At 42.0% G+C, this 23,545-nt stretch overlaps 2 protein-coding genes across 2 annotated transcripts; one reads left to right on the top strand and one right to left on the bottom strand.

Annotated features, from left to right (window-relative positions):
* Nucleotides 1-1,367: 1,367 nt before the first annotated feature.
* Nucleotides 1,368-6,389, bottom strand: LOC103721171 (mitochondrial import receptor subunit TOM6 homolog). Its single transcript, XM_008811251.4, has 2 exons — nt 6,142-6,389; nt 1,368-1,612 (listed from the first exon to the last, which is right to left on the bottom strand). The coding sequence occupies exon 1, from the start codon at nt 6,304-6,306 to the stop codon at nt 6,142-6,144; it is 165 nt and encodes a 54-aa protein (XP_008809473.1). The 5' UTR covers nt 6,307-6,389; the 3' UTR covers nt 1,368-1,612.
* An 8,119-nt stretch (nt 6,390-14,508) lies between these two features.
* LOC103721172 (RING-H2 finger protein ATL65-like) lies at nt 14,509-16,755 on the top strand. Its single transcript, XM_008811252.3, has one exon. It carries the CDS (start codon nt 14,803-14,805, stop codon nt 15,631-15,633), a length of 831 nt encoding a protein of 276 aa, XP_008809474.3. The 5' UTR covers nt 14,509-14,802; the 3' UTR covers nt 15,634-16,755.
* The last annotated feature ends 6,790 nt before the right edge of the window (nt 16,756-23,545 follow it).

The following is a 23,545-nucleotide window of genomic DNA, read 5'->3' on the forward strand; positions in this document are numbered from 1 at the left end:
AAAATCTGGGGCTCCCCTTTTGCTCTTGCAGCACCCAAGACCGTGTTGATCTCCTAGGAGCCTCCACCCCCTAGTTTTCTCAAGGTGAACTTTGACGGTAGCGTTGACGAAGAAAAGAATCGTTGGAGGCGTGGGATTTGTCATCAGAGACCATGATGTCAGATTAATAGCGGCTGGGGGCCGGCAGATCTTTGACACGTTTGTAGTTAGTGTTGAGCTCAAAGCTGTATAGGAGGGTATCATCTATGTGAGGCATGTGCTGGGGGTGGACTGTATCCTTCTTGAGGAAGACTCGGCCACAATAATCGAGTGGATCCGGAGTCAGGAATGCGATGCTGGTTCTAAACCGCTTCTATGTGATATCCATTGGCTCTTGATGAGTGTGGTCTTTCTCGGGCCACATGCGAATAGAGCTGCTAACTAGGTGGCCTCCTTCGCAACTCACTATTATGAAGGCTTCGCCTAAATAAACCACGTGTCGGTATCTTATTCTTTGTATTATTTTTTTCTTTTCTGATTTTGTTAGCTGCACAATGCATGTGAGCCGCTTTTATACCCAAAAAAGAAAAAATAGCCACGATAATTTTGGGCCTGACTTCCAGATTATGTCATCAAACTAAGACCACCTCGTGGCTAAGGCACAAGCAGCTTGGGTTGCAAAGAGAAATAAAGCATTTCCACACTAAAATCCATCAACATCCTACTCTTAGGTGGATGGCAGGATCGAACCAGCATTCTCCTTTCGCCAAAAAAAAAAAATTACAAAGAATAATTTTATTATTCAACCATATTTGCATTTTCTTCGTCCCTGATTTGCAGAGATGTCCACAGATGTGTCATATATATCATATAACATATATACACCTGGATCATATATGTGCAAAGCCAGATACTAGAATACTATAGTAAAGTATAGAAATGTTTCAATTAAGATAATCTTCATCTTATTATTATGTATATACAGGTTTCTTGTTGGAGAGAGAGAAATATTTGTCGTCCCAATTTAACAGAGTAATGAATAAAGTTCAGCCCCTAGCAATTGCCAACATCTTGGCATGAAAAATGCCTAAGCGATTCCAAATGTGTAACTCGGAAAACTCTGCTTGCATGTTATATTCTCATTTTCCCCCTTGATTCAGCAGCGTGAGCAGTGCCACAATATGAAGCAACCTGATTGGGAGAAGATGGTTACATAACTTGCTTGAGTGATTTTTCTGAGCTACCATCATAGCATTGCTCGCTTCCCATTCTGTTTTCCGCTTCATGAAATTGAAAAATTATTCCCACAAGCGCTAGTCACAGCTTTATTTTTCCTTTGCATGCGCTAGCATGCACCTCCACAGACTGCTAAAAATAGAACAATCAAGTAACAAGAATATAACAATATGCCATCATCTTAAAAGTACCATTGCAAACTACCTAGATCAGCATACAGAATTCAAATTTAACTGGTCTTATAAAAGCAGTATTTGGGTGAAACAACCATAAAGCACTTGTTAAAAAGTAAAGAAAAAAGTAGTTGTCTGTCCCTGCTGATACATGGAGACCTATCATCAGGCTACAGCGCTGATATCTTCCTCCGAAATCCTCAAACTAGTTGCAGAAAATCCATCTGCAGAAGAAAATTTATAAGAATGGTTATAACATCAATTATAGATTATCTAATGAGTAAATATTAAGTAACTCAGAAAAGGAAGAGATAAACATGCATGATATTATGAACATCAACAACTTTTCAGCAATTCAGCTACATCCTATGCAATGTTTGCTGCACCTCCTTGTATTAGTTTAGAGTAAACACTAAGGTACAGACTTGATGAGGGTGAAAAGGGTGAAGAGGAGCATAATTAAACCATCACAGCCTCTATTACCCCTCTGCTTACCCTTTAGTGAAAGCTCAACTACATTCATGTAGCAGGTTTGACGCACCTCCTTGAACGAGTTCAGAGTAAACAATAAGGTACAGACTTGATAAGGGTACAAGAGGGTAAAAGAGAAGCATAACTGTAAACCTCAGTTAACAGTTCTCAATTTTAACCTGACCTTCAAATTCTTCATACCCAGTATCTAGCCCTGAAAACCTAATTACAACCCTAGCATGCCTTCATGGGGGGAAAAAAAGAAATCATTGCAACCTCTATTACCCCTCTGCTTACCTTAACAAGCAAGCAGCCATCAACTGGATGCATCTTGAAGGCCACCTTTTCAATCAAAGAACAATGTTCTTATTACATGTTGTTGAGAACATCTTTCTTATAAACAATTAAAGACAGACTTAGCAGGGTCAGCTAGTACAGGAGACAAGAAAAAAGGATTCGAGGTTGAAGATGGTTCACTTGAGATCATTGATTGGCTCTGCAAGGTTCTTTGTCTGATATCACCCATCAATCAAGACAGATTATATCTGGGAAAGGAGATGCCAGTTAACATTTTGATGCAAATAGTGGTCATTAAGTTTCAGAGAGCGATGGAGCTGCATGTGGTGGCACGAGAATGGACTTGTAGGGCAGGGGCGATCTGCAGAAGCAGAGGGCTTCTGAGATAAATGGAAATACCGGTTTGTCTTGGGTTCAGGGACCCAATGAAATGAGCAAGATATCAAATAGTATAAACCTTGCATTGGTACGCATAATCCTTAACCAAAATATTGATTAGTCCTGGACAACAAGATGATGCATCAAATTTTTTTCTCTGATTTCCCTTTGAAAAGGGCAATTTATTCCTACATTCATGATGCCAGACAGCAAGGAAGAGGAAGGAGAAATAGAGAAAGAGATGGGAGGAAGAAGAGAAGAAGAGAATTAGGCTTCACGCCTAGCCTTTACTCAGGGTTTCACACCAAGGCTAGAATAAAAGGAACCAAATTTTTATTCATAGCATACCCCATACGATGTACGGCCCAACATATTTATAAGACCCAAAAAAATACAAAAGACCCCTACAAAGAAACTAATCTCACAAAGACCCTCAAAGATGACAAAATACCTAAATAATCCCAAAGGCTATCAAAATAAAGCAAATCACTCTAACCACAATGAAACTAGCTGGACCACCTGCGGTGACCATAGACCAGAGTGATAGGTGGTCTGGTACTGGCGCCCGCACCAACTCCTCCCAGATAAAAAGAAGTCGACCTTGACGAGCGCGGCTCGGTGTAGCTCTGGTAATACTCCAACAGGTCCGGATCAATCTGCTGAAGCTCATCTCACGTGATCCAAGTGGAGTCGGACTTTGGTCGTCCTCGCGAACGAACCAAGAAGCGTTGGATGCCTCCATCACTGGTAAAAACTGTCTGATCGTCTAAAATAGCATCAATTTACTCTTTTTGTGCTAGTTAGAGGGGCAAAAGAATCAAGGCTGGTATGGGATCAAGAATAGGGAGATCATCGGGATTAGCAGAGGGCTCGACAAAAGGGTCATCGGAGATTGTTGGTGAGCTCGTGTAAGTAACCAAATCTTCGACATTAAAAGTTGTGCTAATACCAAAATCAGATGGAAGATCAATGACATAGGCGTTAGTGCCAACCCTGTGCAACACCCTACATGGCCCAGCAATACGAGCCTGCAAGACATCAAATAGGACATATCGGTTTCTCTTTGTATCATGGACCTAATGAGATGAGCAAGATATCAAAGAGGAGACACCTTGCATTGGTATGCATAATCCTTAACCAAAATATTGATTAGTCCTAGACAACAAGATGATGCATCAAAAATTTTTCTCTGATTTCCCTTTGAAAAGCGCACTTTATTCTTACATTCAACTTTAAACTGAATCCTAGATTTAAAGATTGAGAAGTTGATACACCAGCACATATCATATCACTTCAATTTAGTGGCCCTCCAACAAAATCTAACTGGTAACACTTGAAGCATATGAATGAATGGATGGTTTTTAACTTGGAGTCCAACAATGTCAATCTTTATATCCTTGCTATATGCGAGTTACACCAAAATATTTTATCTTTAAACTTACAAGCCTTAAGTTTCTAAATTCTTGGATTTACAAATTTATGTTGAGCACAGAAAAAGTAGCAGAGTCGTAGGATTCCTATTCCCAAGGAAATCAAACTGTAATTTCTAATATTATTGATCAACATTTATGTTGTAGAAAGACAAACATAAAATGCACTAGTTAGAAGTGGTTAAATCCATCAACATAAGCATATCACAAAATGAAGTATACTTCTAAAGAGTAAGTTTCTACTCAACAGTGTCAAATTGCAACAAGAATAAGACAACATCAAGGAAGCCCCCGGGCCTAAAGTAAGTATCGACAAAGTGATGTCTAAGAACCTTAAAGTTTACCCATTGTCCTAGAGGACTGTTAATGCTAAAACAACAAAAGTCTTTCTATATATGATGTAAAAGCAGAATGCCATCTCCAGATCTAACGACAACATATATGTTCAAGTGATCACCCAAAAAATTGGCCAAGAATTTATAGAAATGATTATAACATGTCTTAGGCTTTTAAAATTCAGGTCATTTTGTACAGGGTTAGATGTTTCTTTTCCTTTTATGTCCTCTTCTCTGCAAAACAGAGATTTCTGGATTGAAAAAGTCACTCAAAATGTTGCTAGTCTAAGCTCCAGGGCTCTTTTCAACCATTTGACAGAGCAAGAAATAACCTTGACAATTAACACTTCAAGCAGAAAAACAGATTTAGTTCTGAAAATCTGCTCAAATTGTAAACTTTAATTGAACTCTAAACTAGTTTCAATGAAGAGTCATCAATTGTAGTTCTACAGTCATAATTGGAATAATGAATACCTCTTTTGCTCCTATGATTTGCTTCATGTGTCTATTCATTAATTTCTTCCCACCTTCAACTTTCCTTAACGTATATGTAAATATCCAAATTAACATAATATATTCCATCATCTCCATGCTTAGCCAGTGTAAAAAGACAACAATCCTAGCATATCTGAAGTGCTTTTTTCTTCTGCTTCTGTACTTCCAGCCAAATTTCTTTTCTAAGTCAATACTTATAGGACATTTTCTTGTATCGTATGCATCAAAGTGTCTTTTGAAACCATTTCACTTTTATTTTTTGACAGCCTGCACATCTCAATATATCAGCTAGTTTTTTGGCAAAGCCCATGTAATGTCAAAATTTTGCTATTACCCATTTCCCAAACATTGCAATGCAGTATAATTACAATCCAATAGTACTAATAAATCCCAGTTCGGTGAGTATCTCTCTATCATGCTCACAACAAAGCAATATGCTATGTACCAAATGCCAATGATAAAACATAGACCACCACTTGCCATCATGCAAAATGCAGTTGGGTGAAGGTAAATTGGGTGAAGGTGGGTTACATATATGGAAGGGAAAAATCCCTCAACAGCTACTCCTTCACAGTAATGTTATACATAACTAGAGCCTGGTAGATCTTTTAATGGCTGAACTAGTGAGAACAAGATTTACCCCTATTTAGCCAACAATATGGAACAAGTAAACCAACAGAGTTGGGTCGATCATAAAATAAGCTTTTAGGTCCTGAATTTATACCAATAAACATGCCTAGATCCCGACCAAAGCTAGAGTTTGTGTATAATTCATGTATCAATCAATCCGTTTATCATACATCTCTAGAGTCGTAAACCTTTCAAATCTTCTACCACATGTAGAAGGCATGACGCATAGGGCTGTCATGCCGCTAGGCAGCTGGCTGGAATTCAGATGCACTGCAAAACAAATCATATTAAAAAAACAAAAAATCCATAATACATAACCAATTCTCTCCTCACATGACTCGCAGATTGTTCACTTCTCAAAGAATATAACCTTAGTTAATTTCTTATCCTTTTGCCTGCATATCAGAATCATCCAAACACAACAGATTACTCTAAACACAAGACATAGTAATAAGAGAAACAGAAAGCACCAAAAGTTGATACTACTGCCATGAAATACCTAATAGCTAGATCAACAGCATACAGCAACAGCGAGTTACAGAATATAAAATCATTGCCGACAATAAGATTTCTTTTCTTGGCTCCATTAAAAGTTGACGTTCTGTTCAGAAATCAAAGCAGGAGGAACACCAGAATAAAGGCAAGATCGAACAAAAGACACGAGATGAGGCCTAAAAGATTTCGCACAGGAAGGATTGGGAGAGAGAGGGAACCTACTTAGAGTTCGAGTTTGAGCTCCTCCTTTTCTTGGCAGAGGTAGTGGAGGATGTAGGGGGTGACGCGGATGACGGCGACCCACGCGCCCATGATGCTCAGGTGGGTCTTCAGCTGCTTGTAGGCCGTGGCCTTGTCCGGCCTCCGAGGTATTGCTCCCAGGAACATCTCGATCGCACTCCGCTTGCTCTCTCGCTGGTTTCTTTCTTTCCCTCGGCAAAACCCTAGCGGTGGGGAAGACTGGGGACTTTGGGGGCATATTTATAGGCACCTGAGAGCTTTCACCAAATGGGTTTGTGTTTTGGTTCGGTGAACCGACTCATTATCATGAGTAGGGGTGGCAGTTTGTGTCCTCACGATTGATAATTTCCCGTGGATTTTTAGCTTTGTTCACATACCTCAAACCCGACCCTACAGCATGCATCTTTTGCTTCGTCTTAAAATGGCTCCAAAGAGAATTGCATAGGCTCTCCATACCACATGAATAATATCTAAACATAAAAACATAATGAGTTAGGAATGCCAACATGTGAGTGAAATTTGGCTCATAAGTTCAGATAGTTAAATAAATACTGATGAGATCCTGGGAAATAGAGGTGAATCTGATATATGTGATACGCCTCGGAACCAATTATAGCTGATATAGTAGACCGACTAATCAGAGCGCACCATGAATTTTTCAATCGACTAATCAAAGCCCGCCATGGGGTCGACCCTAGAGGTGTGCGGAGAGTTATTTAAATTTCAAACTCTCATTCCATCTGGCGACACTTCGACCACGATTGCAAACTGTTTCCATAACCGTGTGACGAACAAGCGAGATATACAAAGCGTGATGCGCGAGCAAAATGCTTATGCGTGATCTTGGGACATGCAATCAGTTACCAAAAATGATTGATCTGCACATCCTAACTCTTTTGCAATGGGCACCAACCCTCGCCTATAAAAACCATTTCTAAGGGATCCTCTTAGTAAGTGTTCTTGAAACTTTTTATGCCCTTGTATTGCCATTCTGCTACTCTCACAATACCTCCGTTGTTTTCTGAGGATCTGTTTGACTTAGGCATCGAAGGTCCTCCACCAGACACTCTCCGATAAAAGAACTTCTCTAACTTTGTTGTTTCATATCGGATCCAATGTTGGAAAGAATGTCTAAGCACAATCGCCTCTACCCAGCACCATCTTGGAAGCAACCAGCGGCGGAGCTATCGCCACCCAAGCATAGCAACCGCCGTATCGCCACCTCAGAGATACATCACAATCTTCAACCGATCTTTACGGTCTGAGCAGTTGATCGTTGGAGCTTTCTAGCTGCTCAGCCAGCTCGACATCTTGGTCGGGCCAATTCTCAGCGACAATAGATTAGCACTAGAGGAAGAGCTCGTGATCTCACTACCAGAGGTTGCAATAGATGGTAGACAACTTACAGCTATGAAGTCGCGAAGAATACATACAGCACCCTTGACATCCTAACAAGACGCACCTGTAGAGTCCGATAGCGTTCTATAGAGCCCTTCAAGGGCTTCGCCTCCACCGGAGCCATAGACAGCATCAGTAGTTACTGCTGATCAGTTTCAACTGCTCGTGCAGCAAGTTCAGGCTATGACTATAATCGTCCAAACTTGTTGTAGATGACCGCCAACAACTAGCAGCAATAACAGTATCAGGCCTGCGAGCTAAGCGACCATAGAGTCTCAACGCAGTCGAGCCACCACTCCCCTCCTCGGAGACCAGGGCGGGCTCAACAGAGCCATCGCTTCTACCCTCAAAGCTCAGGTCGGGCTTGCCGCATCCACCATTCTTGTTTACGGAAACTTGGACAAGATAGGAGGCATCGGTCACCGAGCTTACAATCGTGAGAGAGATGAACGCGTAGCCACTCTTCCCCCCGTCAATTGGAGAGGGCCTCCAGGAGGGAGGCTGACCTTGATCGCAAGCTTGAGAAGATGGACTGCTACCTTAAACCCTTGAGGTTGCACCACACTGAGCTCAGGAACATGTTGAGTTCACTACTGAGCCCCTACTCTCGGCAAGGATCATGGAGGAGCCCCTCCCTTTCCAGTTTAAGATGTCGCAGCTTGAAATGTACGATGAAAATACCGACCCCTTGGACCACTTAAAGAGCTTCAAAGCTCTCATGATGCTCTAAGAGGCCAGTGACTCAGTCCTATGCAGAGCTTTCTCGCCACTATTCGGAAAGTGGTCTGGCTATAGTACATCAAGCTCCAGCCAAACTTCATTCATTCTTTCGAGCAATTCGGTTGAATGTTTGTGGTCCGCTTCATGAGTAGCCTAAAGCAAAAGAAAGGGTCAGCACTCTCTTCACCATCAACCAGTGAGAGGATGAGTCCTTTTGGGACTACATCAGCCGCTTCGACGCGGCTACTTTAGAGATTCACGATCTGAACCATTCGGTCGCCATATTTGCCATAAGGAGTAGACTGAAAATGTCTTAGTTTCTCTTCTCTCTAGAGAAGAGGTTTTCGAGAGATTACACTGAGCTCCTCGCCCGAGCTGACAAATACATCAAAGTTGAGGAGCCTATGACAGTTCGATGAGGTTCAGCCGAAGACAAACCCAGCAAGAAGAAAAAAAAGAAGCAAGCTTAGAAGGACCTACAAGAGCCGAACAAAAAGCTAAGAAGAATGAGAAGAGTTCTTGCCGGTCAAGGAGTCCACCTTGGAGGTTCGAGAGGTACACACCTCTCAATGCCTCTTATGGACAAATCCTCATGCAGAATCAAAACTAGGGCTACGTGAAATGGCATCAGAAGATGAAGCTAGTTGTCTATAAAAATATAAACAAATTTTGCAAGTTCTACAAAGATTATGGACACGACATTGAGAACTGCATACAGCTCAATAATGAGATTGAGGCCCTCATCTAGCGGGGTTTCCTCGGTGCATACATTAACGACCCACGGATTGAGCTAACACTGGTTGGGAGCAACCTGCTCTTGAGTTGTAGATTGAAAATCGACCATTTGTAGGAATTATCAACACTTTTTCAAATGGATCGATAGCTAGCAAAAAAAGCTCATCCCTAACCTATGCTCGAGTAGCCTAGATAGAAAGCCCTACCCTGAAGAAGTAGAAGATGGATGAGGTTATCTCCTTCTTAGACAATGATGCAAAAAGCGTGCAGACTCCTCACGATGATAATGTTGTAGTTTCTCTAACTATCGCTAACTTCGATGTAAAACAAATTTTAGTAAATAATGGAAGCTCGACAGATGTCTTATGTTATGAGGCTTTTTTAAAATGAATTTACCGATTTATCAGTTGAGAAAAATCAACTCTCTTTTGATCGGATTCTGGGGATACCTAGTCCTTATGGAAGGCATCATCTCCCTTTCAGTTACTGCAGGGCAAGTGCTGAGGCAAACCACTGTGATGTTCAACTTTCTAGTCATCAAAATTTCTTTAGCTTACAATACTATCTTGGGACAGCTCGGGCTGAACACTCTGTGCACTATAGTCTCTTCCTATAACCTACTAAGAGGTTCTCAATCAGGAGCGGCGTAGAAGAAGTTCGAGACGATCAAGCGCTAGCTTGACAGTGCTATGTCGCTAGGCTCCAAGAAAAGAAGCCTATGAAGATGTTGCCAATCAAAGGCTTTGATACCCGATATGAGCAAATATAGCAGCTTCGAGAATCACTGAGGAAGTCCTTCCAGTCCCCCTCAATAAAGCAAACCCAAGCAAGATGGTGTATATCAGGGCCTACCTCGATGAAGCAGCCAAGCACGGCTCATAGACTTTCTTCGAGCTAATGCTGATATCTTCACCCAGTTAGCCTCTGATATGCCAAGTATAAGCTTTGACGTTATTGTTCATAGGTTGAGTGTGGATCCAACGCATCGACCTGTTCGATAAAAGAAGAGGAGCTTTGCCACAAAGAGGCAGCACACCATTAATGAGGAGGTAGATAAGCTTCTCAAGGTAAGCTTTATCCGTGAAGCTGGTTACCCCGACTGGATAGCCAACATCATCAGATGAAAAAGGCTAACAGAAAATGGCAAGTGTCCATCGACTTTATCGATCTAAATGAGACCTGTCCTACGAACATCTTCTTGCTTCCATGGATCGACTAGCTCATAGATGCCACATCAGAGCATCAGATGCTGAGCTTCATAGACGCATTCTCGGGTTACAGCCAAATTTGGATGGTGTCTGAGAATGAAAAAAAGACCTCCTTCCTCACCGATAAAGAACTTTACTGCTATAGGTCACCCCCTTAGGTTTGAAGAATGCAGGAGCCATTTACTAGCACCATGCCAACAAGATCTTTAGGACCAAATCGACTACAATATGGAGGTGTACGTTGATGACATGTTAGTCATAAGCGGATAGGTTGAGCATCATGTGATTGACTTCAAGAAGATCTTTAGAGCCCTAAAAAGATACTATATGAAGCTCAACTGAGCAGGTGCACCCTCGGGGTTACCTCAAAAAAAAAAATTCAGATTTATGGTGACACAGCACGGGATCAAGGCCAACTCGAAGAAGATCTATACTATGCTGGAAATGACACTCCCTGAGGATGAAGAAGGAGGTAGAGCATCTGACAGGCCGCATCGTGGTGCTCGGTAGATTCATGGTGCAAAATGCTGAGGCAGATCAAGAGTGTCAAGCCTTCAACCAGCTAAGAGAATACTTCATCTTGTCACCATTATGCACAAAACCAAACCCAAGGGAAATGCTTTATCTTTATCTAGTCGTGTCCTCCTCAACGCTAAGATCGGTTCTCATCTGAGAAGAAGATGGAGTACAAAGATTGATCTACTATACGAGCCAAGTCCTTTAAGATGCCAAGACAAGATACCTTAAGCTTAAACAGATAGTCTGCGCTCTTATCACCTTGGCTAGGAGACTTTGGCTCTACTTTCAGGCCCATTCCATCATCGTGTTAACCGATCAACCACTAAAGCAAATTCTGCAAAAGTTGGATGGATCGAGAAGGTTGACCAAATGGGTAGTTGAACTCAGAGATTTCGACATCCACTACTTTCCCCAACCAGCCATCAAAGCTCAAAAACTGGCCGACTTTCTCATGGAATGCACTAGTTTTGAAGATGTGGAGGTCAGCATGGAGCCAAAGAAGCATAAGCTATAAGAGTCCTGGACCCTCCATGTTGATGGATCCTCTAACCCAAATAGAAGTGAAGTCGGGATAATCCTTTCTAGTTCGAATGGAGTCATGGTAGAGTATGACTTGCGTTTTGGCTTCAAGACGTCCAGCAACAAAGCTAAGTATGAGGCCCTTCTTACTGGCATCAAGCTCGCCCAAGAACTTACAACTCGACACCTAAAAGCTCTCAGCAACTTTCAGTTGGTTGTCAGACAGGTTTGAGGATATCAAAATATCTTCAAAAGGTCAAGGATATCACCTCGGCCTTTGAGGATTTTGAGGTCTTATACTTTTCTAGAATGAAAAATGCTAGAACCGATCTACTTTAGAAGCTCGCCACCTTGGAATGCACCGATTTGCAGAAGATGCTCTATCTTAAAATGCTCGACAAACTAAACATCGAGGAGGAGCCAAGCCCAGTTCTGCAAGCCAACTTCGAACCGAGCTAGACCGATCTCCTCATTAACTACCTTTAGGATGAGAAACTTTCCAAGGACAAAGAGGAAAGCTTGGAGGCTTAAGAACTAGTCCATAAAGTACATTCTTCCGGAGAAAAAACTCTACAAAAGGTTGTTAACTCTGCCTCTCCTCTAATATCTCCAACCTTTCGAGTCCAATATGCTATTCGAGAAGTCCAACACTGTGAATTGCTTTGAAATTTTATATAGTTTAGGCATACAATTATCAATTGAAAATAACACAATGTGCAATTCTTTTCAATCATTTTAAAGAATATTTTGCATGCTTTAAGTTATGTAGCAAAATAAGAAAAATCATATGTGAAGAACATAAAAAGTAAGAAGAACATCATTGTTTTTGTCAACAAAACACAATGCTTGATATAATAGATACTAAAGAAATAATTTTTAGATAAATTCATCATGTAAGTTCACCCATTCAACTTGATAGAAAAATAAAATACCAACAACAAAAGTTAGCATTATGTTGAAATAAACAAGTTGAATCTACATAGAGAGGGTAATTTCCATATTCCAAACTAGATGGACTTATTCTTCAATGATCTAGCCATCCTTTCTCGACTTATACCATAATGGGTAAAATAATATCATGCGATGTATTAAAAAAGAAAATGATTAAGTTTCACTTTTGTGGAACAAGCATGATTAGCACATTATATATGTATGGTTTTTTCCTTTAATATCTTCAGCTATTGAGAAATTTCATATAACTCTAGTCAAGGCAACATAACACATTTGTCATTTTGGTAATTTCTTTGTTCTCAACTAGATGGACTTATTCTTCCATAGCTTAGCCCATTATTTATCTTGATCCACCATGAATAAAATAACATCATTCAATGTATATATTAAGAAAAGAAAATAATTAAATTTTACTTTTGTGAATAAACATGATCAACAAATTACATATGTATGGTTTTTTTCTTCAATATTTTTAATTGTCGAAAAATTTCATATAGCTCCATCCAAAGTAGCATAACATATTTTCATTTTGAAGGTTTTCCAAAAATTGTTAATATAATGAACAAAAAATATATAAAAATAAACAACTTAAATATATAAAAAATGTAAGTGCATTATAAAATAAATATAATATTTAAAATTAAATAATTATATAGAGGCTTATCCGAACGACACCAGGAGCTATATCACTCGATATATTATGCTGCTTTTTATGTACCACTTATCCCAATGGCACAAGATATGGGATTCTTAATATTATATTGAATAAAATTAGCGAAGTACTTGCGGCAACTGAGAAAGAACCCGGGTGAAAGAATTCTTCATGAAATTAATATTGAAGAAAGAAAGTTAAATATTATTGAATAAAGGAGAAGTACAAGCCACTGGTTGAAAAGAAACAGCAAGAAAACTAATGAAAAAGGGGAAGACATCGTGAGCCGCCCGCTCTTTAGAAATATTAGGTAGTATCTTACGTGACTAATCATTCTAAAAAGATTCTGAGGGAGAAAGGACCGGTGCATTTGAAAGTTGTTATACTTTAATATTTTTGGATGTATTCGTACGTACTATGAATAGGGTCCCACCCGCCTCCAGATCTCCCCAAGACCACTTATCGTCGCTTTGAGCTGCGGCACCTCGATGGCGATCTTATGGTTCCCCTATTCCCTCTGCTCTCTAGCTTGGTCCCGGGACTTGGATGCCCCCCTCGACCTACTTTGTGAGCTCTCTTGTTGGTTCGCTTGATGGCCCCATACCCCACGGCCGGTAGGCCGGCGTACTTTTGGGACTTGGGGAGGCCGCCGGTGTTGAAGTTCTTGAAGCCACTGACCTTGTCGAAGATCTTGCGGATGCCGGAGAATAGCATTTACTCGACGGTGCTTATCTCGGACTTCAGCGAGTCTCGGTGCTTGAGGTCCTCATCCTTGAGGCGGAGGGCCTCGGCAAGGTCTAGAGCGGCCTGATTGGCGGAGTTCCCGGCCTCGTCCTTCTCGCAGCGGGCCTTGTCGCGCTTCTTGAAGGCCTCATGGGCGAGGGCCTCGAGCCAGTTGAAGGAGGTTCGGAGGTCGGCGCAGGAATCCTCAGCAGCCTTCCGAGCGCGGTGCTCCTCCTTAAGCTCAACGAGGAGGTTGCGGACGAGTTGCCCGGCGGTGGCGGTTGCGGAGGAGGGGTCATCAAGATCAGGGGTAAGGGCGGGGGCGGCAGGGAGGACGATTAGGAGGGGGTCATCGTCACCGTCGGCGTCGCTGAGGACAGCATCGTTGGGGTCTTCGGCGGTCAAGGAGGGAGGAAAGGAGGGTCTATGTCCCAGTCGTGTTTTCGGTCTTTTTATTTTCTTTCCGGTCTCCTCCCGGCTGGAGGAGGAACCGAGAAAGAGAGGGGACATGAACGGGGATAGCCATTTTGTTTGGGCCTGCAAGAGACCAAGAATTGGACTGGTTTGGGTTTAATCGAGACCAGGGACTAGACCTGGTCCGAGTCATTTAATTGGCTCTTCCCATCACCCCTCCCCATCCCCATCAGAAGTTAAATATTTAATCGAAAAATTATATATAAAAATAGCAGCAACAACCAAAGAAAATTCTTACTCCTTGAACATTTTTTCTGAAATATATTTTTTTAATAATTTTTTAAGTTTAAAGAGTTCAAATAAATTTTTTATTTTTGAATATATTTTTTTTTTAAGTTCAAAGAGTCTAAATAAAATTTTTACTTTTTAGATATTTTTTATTTTTTTAACTTTTTCTATATTTTTTAATTTTTTAAAAAAAATTGAGGAGGGCTCCAACTTTTTTTTTTTTAATAAGATGTCAGATTTGTGTTGACGATTTTTTTGGTCCGACTGATGTTCAACCCGGTCCGTCCAACCCGATCGGCTTGACACTCCTAAGATATCCCGAGCGAGGAGCAAACCGCGATCATCAGGCCTTGTTCGTGGATCTGGATAATCTATATTGCTCGCCAGGATCACCCTAACTCAGTCCCCACGGTAGTACTTCGAGACAAAGTAAAACAAAAGAGTACAAATATAACATCGAGATATCGAGGTCCGAGAATCATCCTCTTTGGTCCTCTCCAGCTTCTTCCAACGGCCATGGCGGCGCCGGCGAAGACGGCGGAGTACGAGTTCGAGTGGGGCCCGTCTCCGGCGACTCCCGACATTTCCCCGCTAGCGAGGATCACCCACGACATCAGCCCCCCTCTGATCGCCATGATCGCCGTCGTCGGCACCGCCCTCGTCATCGTCCTCTGCGCCCGCATCCTCTCCCGCTACCTCCACCGCTGGCGCCGGTGGAGGCGCCGCCGACTCCTCCTCCAATCCACTGCCGCAGTCTCCGACCTCGAATCCCCCCCTCCACCCGCCGGCGGTGCGTCTTTCGGCTCCTCCTCCGGCTACTTCCTTTCCCCCTACGGCCTCGATGATTCCGCGATCAAGACCCTCCCCCTCTCCCTGTACTCCAAGTCCAGGGCCAAACACCTCGCCGCCACCAATCGGGAGTGCGCTGTGTGCCTCCTCGAGTTCGAGGACGACGACTCCCTCCGCCTGCTCCCCCTCTGCTCCCACGCCTTCCACGTCGATTGCATCGACGTCTGGCTCCGATCGCATGCCTCCTGCCCCCTCTGCCGCGCTGCCGTATTCCACTACGCATCCCCTTTCGTCCCGATGGGGGCCGCCCGAATCCGCCCCAGCCTCGATGATCTCCTCCTCGATCCACCGCCCGAGTTCCCGCCGCCGATGCCCGATCCTGAAACCGAGATCGTCCCCGCCGCCGCCGCCTCCCCGCCCTCGATCCGCGGGGTCGACCGATTCGGCTTCCGGGATTTGGATTTCCTTCTGAAACGGTCTTATTCTCTCGGATTCGAGCGGAGCCTGGCGGCCGATCGGATGGTCCACGACGCCTCCACCGCCTCGCCGTGGCGGTAACCGTACCGGAGTTTCTGGAGCAAGCAGTGGCCGTCGCCGTTCGGAGGCTTTGCCGGGGGCGGCTCCTCCTCCGCCTCCTGGGCGGCGATGGGTTTTTCGTACCGATCCTACCGGAGCGTCGCCGGGAAATCGCCATCCTTCCAGCGGCGGGGGTTCTTCCAGCTCTCGTCGGACCCGAACATCCGGCTGAGGGGCGTCGCGGGGGCCGTCGTTCCGGCTGAGCCACTTGATGACGAGCCCGTCAGCGCCGACGGAGCTTCTGTGGCCGGAGAAGCTGAACCGACGGTAGCCGGTCGCAGCGGCGTGCGCTGACCTGGAGTCGGCGGTGGCAGGAGAGGGGCCCGACGGATGGGGTCATCAGCCGGAGCGCTCTCAATTGTGCGTTGCATGCGAGATATTAATGAGTTGCCGGTTTCTTTGGGGAAAGTAGAGAAAAAGACGTGTTATTGTTCTCTATTCTCTCGTCTTCGGTCTTCGTGGAGGACGAGCGTTCGTCGGTTATGAAGGAGTAGCGGGACGGAAGAGATGGGAGCGCGCGATGGAGACGTTGGCGTCGCGGCTCCGGAGGAACGATACGGGTTGAGATCGCGGCATCGTGTTTCGGTGCCGCCGTGCCGGTGCTGGCGCCGGTAACGGTTTTCGGTGGACCGACCTTGTTTACCGGGCGGACGTCGTGCCATAGAAACATTTATGCGGATCCATGATCCGCTATCGATTTTACCACCGAAGTACGTGCCGTTTGCTTACGCGGGTGTTCTCAGATCCCAAGCCAGTAAAAAGAACTCCATATTGCACGCCGCCCTGTATTGATATTTTTAAAAGGACTATATCACAGAATTGGGGAAAACAATAATAGAACAAATCTACTATGGGAATTGGCTTTTCTGTATGGTTCATAGTCATGCTTGTGTGGTTAAATTTAATCTTTATCTCAAATAAGAGAATTAGACTTAGTATATATTGAAACCAGGTATGGACATGTGCGAAAATGCTACATGATATTGTTCAGAAAAACCTATTTACAATTTGATCTCATATAACCGTTGTCTTTTGGTTTTGCAACAGATTAAGTGCCTTAGGAGTATGAAGGATTCTGTTTTGATTCTTGGAGCATTAATTTTAGCGTAAATTAATTTCCGATCCTCCCCTTGGCTACAGTATAACGCTAAGTCCCTATTGACCCAAATCAAGCTTTCCGGTCCAAGATTGGAGATAATCTTAATTACCAGTCCATAACATAAGTTTTTTTTTTTTTCCGAAGTTGCCCTTTCGTTGTCATTATGGTTGAAAACGTGGAATCGGTTAGAAAATTGACCGCAAACAGGGAAATATTGGTTCGGATTCTTCTTTCCTTCTTCTTGTAGTAGATAATATCGAACGTAAAGGGGTGAGTTTCAAGCGGAAAGGGGAGAGTTTCTCTATTGGAATCGTGGACAAACAAGATTTCTCCATTGGCAGCGACTTGGGGAGATCGTTCGCAAACAGGGGATATGGCTTGGATTCTCCTTTTTTGCTTTTTGTAGCAGAAAGAATCAAGTGGAAAGGGGAGAGTTTCAAGCGGAAAGGGGAGAGTTTATCCATTGGAATCGTGGACGAACATGGTTTCTCCATTAGCAACGAGTCGGAGAGATCGTTCGCAAACAGGGGATATAGTTTAGATTCTTCATTTCTGCTTCTTGTACCAGAGAGAATCAAGCGGAAAGGGGAGAGTAATAGAGGTTGAAATACTATTCTATGAGTTGCCGAAAATTCAGGCGAAAATTCAGGTTCCTCCTTATTTGTTTGCTTAGAGTCCCTTTCGATATTTACCGGCAATGGTTTCATTGCACAAGAGTAATAGAGGTTGAAATACTATTCCGATAATTTCTCATAATCCACTGAGGCATCCTTCTGTTCTCCTCTATTTTCCGAATGCGATTGAAAGAAAACCCTGTTTTAGCTGGATTATCTTCTTATGTGTCTGTCATTGCTCATATACTGCTTGGAGACATAAACGTGTGAGTCGGTGTGACTTCCATTGCTGATATCATATTCGAAAAATAGTTGATGTGGCAGTATTTCCTTCGCTTCATTGTTGTAATAGCATTTGGAACTTCCATCAGTTCATCTTTTTTCTTTTTTCTATTGTCATGGCTTCAAAAAAAACTAGTAGCCCTGTTTTCATGGCTATTTGTTTTTATGGTGCCGAAGCTCTTATTATTTCCATCTCCGAGGACACAAATCTCGATCAAATTTACAAAGAAATACAAATCTTAACAATGAAATTTAAAACAAACATTAAGATGCTTACCACCAAAGCGACCGTGCAGCCATCCATATATTTAGCCGATCCCTTGCCAGTGATATTCCTTGACCTCACACTATCGGTTAGACTAGGTATTTGTTGGCGAAGAAAAGCAAAAACAGCAAGACCCCAACTATATGAACCTAAGCGGTCTAAATCATCAAGAAATGCACATAATGCCTTAGGAACATAATAGTGTATAGTTGGAAAGAGGATAGTCACAAAGAGATATAGAACCCATAACTTTGTGAAATCCTCTACATCTTGTTGTCCGCTCTTTCCAACAAGAAATTGTAATCTATTTTTAACTGTATTTCTATTGGCTTTTTTATGGTCCCCCTCAAAAAAACGGATGATGAGGTCAGACGTAATTCTCCCCTTCCTATGCAGTTCTACCTCATCGTCCGTCGCACTTAAACCAAGAATTAGTGCAAAATCGCTCCCTACAAAAGGAACTAAAACCTTACCAAACCAAAAACCCTCCTCCTCGTCATCCCAGAAGGAGAGTAAAGTGTCCAAGACAGGCCTACTCTGTTTAATATATGGAAGACCTAGCAAATGCCCAAAAGGTGTGCCGGTGATCCTAACCTTCTGCTCATGAGACATTAACGGGACTAGGGTGACGATAAAATTGACAAAATGGCTGAAGTAACACCTACCGTTGACCATATTTTTTGGGCCAACAGCAGGTGCTTTGCATTTAGTTTGAATTGGAGCCATCAAAAATGTCTGCAACACAAATATATTCAAACACTAATTGTGAATAAAATCAACTTAAATATAGAAACATATAATTGAGTAAAACATAGACGGGATAATGAATGATTTTAAAAAACTATAACAACGAACAGAAATAAAACCAAATAATCAGGCTTTTTGCAGACAAAAATCTCCATTTTGATATCACAGCATCTCTGTCTGATAATTTATCAAATCCTAAGCATTCGCACATTTTTAAAATAAATGCCCTACAATACTATATAACAGTTTCTTGTTAGGAAAAACAATTCGATAAAGAATGATGCAGGGTTTACAAACCGTCGAAGGACTGGCAATACACCTCGGAGAGGGTTTGGGAAGCAATGTGGAACGAAGCGCCGTCGACCAACTATCCGGGCGAAGTCGCGAGCGTCAAGGAAAGCTTCTGGAGTGGGACCGACAAAATGCTGTCGAATCAGAACTCTCAGTCGGAGACTTGCCGGAAAATAAAGTCGAGAGAGGAATGGATTAATAGGACAAGGGAGCAGGACCGATTTGCCCGTGGGAACTTGTTTACGGTCTTAGGGTTTGAAACAGGGGACTAAAAATTAACTGGAATTGGTGAGGAAGATGAAAAATTTTGTGGGGACATAGGATTACAAAAAGGGAAAAATATGAAACCTTAACGATGAGAGCTATTTCCGTGTGAAGAGAAGAGTAAAAAATGGGAAGAGATGAAGCCGAATCGGTTAGAACTTCAAGGCTATTTTCGTCTCAAATGGAAAGCCAGAAATGGAATGGACCGGCTATTACAAAAAGAGTCAACATGGTCTAAAACTTATAGTCTGGTCCAACACTGGATCGGCCATTAATTACCCCTTAATTTTATTTGTTGTTATAGAGGCAAAATTTTTCTTGACCTTTTTTTTTTCCTTTTGTCTTAGATGAGGAGGGCCCCCATGCTTCTCTAGAGAAGGTTTTTCTCTATCAAAATCTTTTCTTGAGGAGCAGCACTTCAACTAAGTATATGTTTAGTTTATTATCTGCATGGCAAGTCCAGTTGGAAGGTATTAGTGCTTATTTATTAGATCCCTATCTCAATGAAACTTGCATTATTTTTTAATGACATTAACATTTGGGCCATGCATGGAGAAATGTTCTAACCAAAGTTCGCCGTACTGGTACCGAACCCTATATCGGTGCCGCATTAGTATAGGCGTACCGAGTGTCGGTACGGTACGGTATGTGGTACGCTAGGCATACCGACATTGGTGTACCGAAACCGATACTCATCGATACGAGTACGGTACGTCTGATACCGACCGGTACAGTATACCATTCCAACCCTTCTTAACTTTTTATTAGCATCGAGTCCATCACCAATGGAAAAAAGATGGGGTTAGAAATTAGAATTGCACAAACATCCATGCAATAGAAACATACAAGGCCTTTCTTCCGGTAAATTGAGAATATAATAATAATATGGAAGATGTTGCAACTGTGGAACAGTGGATGGTTGGATAAATATAGTGGAGTGTTACCTTTATTTTTTTGTACAATGATATGGATGGAACAACTTTTTTATTAGAATGCAAAAATATAGAAATAATCAATTTGTTAAGCGTAATCTTGGCTAGAGTTTGATTCATACTTAATTGGAATGTAATAAAATTTCATGAAGTAGGCAAAAGTTGGCATTGAATCTAGATTTTCTATCACAAATATTGGATGCATGAGAGGGTAATGGATGTTAAGAGAGATTGATAAAAACAAAAATTATATATGGGTTCAATATAATTAGATATATCTACGAGCGAATCTATATTGTAGAGATCTTTTAGATAATCTTGAGCTGAAACCATATTTCTTGAGAAGGGGCAGGCTATTTAATAATTGCCACCGATATTAAAATTTTCAACTCAAGGCATGTTCTAGGCTAACCAATTTAAAACCAACTTACCTTATAATATCAAATACAAATCTTGGTTATGAATTCAAATTTTATCTTGTGGGACTAAATAATGATTGGCTCATGCTATTGATTTTCTCAACGTGCTCTGTGTTGTTGGGATCCCGTCAAGTTGTGGCCCACATTGACAAATGGCGTCAATATGGTCCAAGTGGGAGAATGTTGGATCCTATTTAATTAAACCCTGATCCCGTTTAATTAGAACCCACATCTTGACAAGTGTCCCTTGAATTTCGTAAATCTTGATAATCACAAGGGCATTAAGGTATTTTCATTTATCATGCTACGTTTTAATCCATAATGTCCTTTATTTTGCAGGGATAAAAGGGATAGTTCAAAGGATGTATCAAGGTCTAATTTAAATAAACCATCCTCTAACAAGCAATTACCAACAATAATATTATTCAAGGAAAGGTTTACAAATGACCGTCCAAATGAAACGGTATATCCAAAAGAAACAAGTTTTGAAATAGATATTAGGTTTCTAGAAAATCCAGGTACATAAAAGGTATTTTCTAGGTACAAAATATGGCCAGTCTTTAAGGTTAATTTGAACGTTCCAACAGCTTCCACATGTGAACGCATCTTATTTCCCATTATGATGCTTCGCTCACTTTCCGTTGGAATTCTTTTATTCAACAATCCCTGCAAAGTTTTACATATATGGATAGTAGCACCAGAGTCAATCCACCATGTGTTATAAGGTACATCAATAAAATTTGATTCATAACACACTAAGGAAAGAAAAGTACCTTTCTTTTCGAGCCATTTCTTGTACTTGATGCAGTCCTTTTTCAAATGTCCCTGTTTCTTACAGAAGAAGCACTTTATTTGCCTTTTGTCAGTCACTTTGGCTGACACTTTCATTTTCTTCTTCTTAACAGGAATATGATGACTGGTACCGCCGACCTCTTTATGTCCTTTTCCCTTATGAGAGGTGAGATAAACACTCTCTTGCCTCTCTTGTTTTATTCTCTGCTCCTCATCAACACACATGGCTAGAAGTTGATTCATAGTCCATTTTTCTGTATGTGTGTTGTATGAGATCTTAAATGGTGCATACTCCATAGGCAGAGAATTAAGAACAAAGTGTACAAGAAAAGTTTCTGACATGTCTACTTCCAATGATTTTAATTGGGCAGCGATGTCACGTAATTCCATAATGTGCTCGCGTATGCCACCATTATCATTATACTTTAAGGAAGCAAACCTTGATATTAAGGTGCTGGCTAGGGCTTTCTTTGAACTCACAAATTGCTCTTCTACTGCTGTTAAGAATTCTTTTGCAGTTTTGCAATCTGGAATTGAGCCCCTTATCTTTCTGGAGATATGATTTTGTATGAGTAAAAGACTTAAGCGGTTTGACCGCTCCCACCTCTCATACAACTTTTTCTCCTCTGGCGTAGTTTCCTCCGTGGGGACAGGTGGCATGTCCTCACGAAGTGCCAGATCAATATCCATGCACCCTAAAGTAAATGTCAGCCTTTCTTTCCATTCCGAGAAATTTGAACCATTAAGTATTGGGATGCATAATGTAGATTGTGAAAAAACTGTCGGAAACAAAGCTGCAAAACATATGCTTACTATCAATATGCATGCTATAATTACGCTAAAACCTTATCTAAATCACTAACCCATATTAGCAATTTAGTGAGTAAATTAAAATTAACTTTACATGATTTACCCCTTTACGATAAAACTAATGTATTAAGTATGATATTTAATGAACTTTATATATCTAGTTGAAAAAATCCAAAGAATAACAGCCAGATCAGCTCCAGATCGGTGGTGGAGCACTAGGCTCACTTAAGTACCAGCCTTTCTTAGGCACGTATGCCTTTTTGACAAGCTTTTCTTAGACACCGTTATTCAATGGATAAAATTTTACTAGATATTATTCAATAAAAATGAAGAATTCAAGGCCTTTGGGCAACAAGATTTCATCATAAATATCATACTAATAGCATTATTTCATCCCATCATTAACTTTGTATAATGACTTCCCTTTGGGGCCGGTTCATTATATATGATGCAACTATTCAATTTCATGAGATGACGATAAAAAGACTCTTTATTGATTAAATTAAACTAAAGCATTCTAAAATTTATGGGATGCTTTGGCTTGTCACCACAAATATGCAAAAATTTAATCATTTATATGTCTTTTCCTACATAAGATGCTTTGGCTCGTCTCATGCATATATCATCCTTTTATCATGAAAAATATGAATAATTTAAACAATCATGTATCATCATAAGAAAGCATATAAATTGTTGATTTATGCAATAAATTTATTACAGGAGTAATACATAATTGTCAAAGTACTGTTCTGTAATGAAACTTTAGCAAAGGGACCACATAAAAATATTTTAGGACCCTTTTGATAATTCAACTTTCGGCTGGGGACCATATATGAATTTCAAAAGCCCCTTTTTCAGAATAACTTATTGTCAGGGGTTTAACTGCAAAATGCACAGTTTAGTCAAAAGGATTCGGGTTTCGGGTTGCTAGCCGATACCCAATAACCCGAAACCTGTTAATCCCTTCACCCTCCCTTTTTTTTATTATTATTTAAATGGATTCGGGTTGCGGGTATAAAAACCCGAAACCCGAAACCCGAAACCCAATTCTAATTCATCTTCTTCTACCCCAAACGAAAAGAGAAGGGGGCCAAAACCAGTGGCCCCTTCGCTCCTAAACGACGGCGGCGCAACCGCCGCCGCCGGCCGTAGGCGCGGCGGCAGGCCGCGGGGCGGCCACAAGGCGGGGCCGGAGGCCGGGGTCGGCCGCGGAGGCCGCGGGGTTCGTCCGCAGGGTGCGGCCGCAGCCCGCGGTCACGGGCCGCAGGGGCGTCGGCCGGGCGCCGCTGGCAGCGGCCGGGGCCGCTTAGCGGCGGGCCGCAGGCCATGGCGGGGCCGAATCCTCTCTTTCCTTCGCCCGCGGTGGCCATGGCGGCCAC

The sequence above is a fragment of the Phoenix dactylifera genome, chromosome 16 (genome assembly GCF_009389715.1).
Source record: "Phoenix dactylifera cultivar Barhee BC4 chromosome 16, palm_55x_up_171113_PBpolish2nd_filt_p, whole genome shotgun sequence".
Lineage (NCBI taxonomy): Eukaryota > Viridiplantae > Streptophyta > Magnoliopsida > Arecales > Arecaceae > Phoenix > Phoenix dactylifera.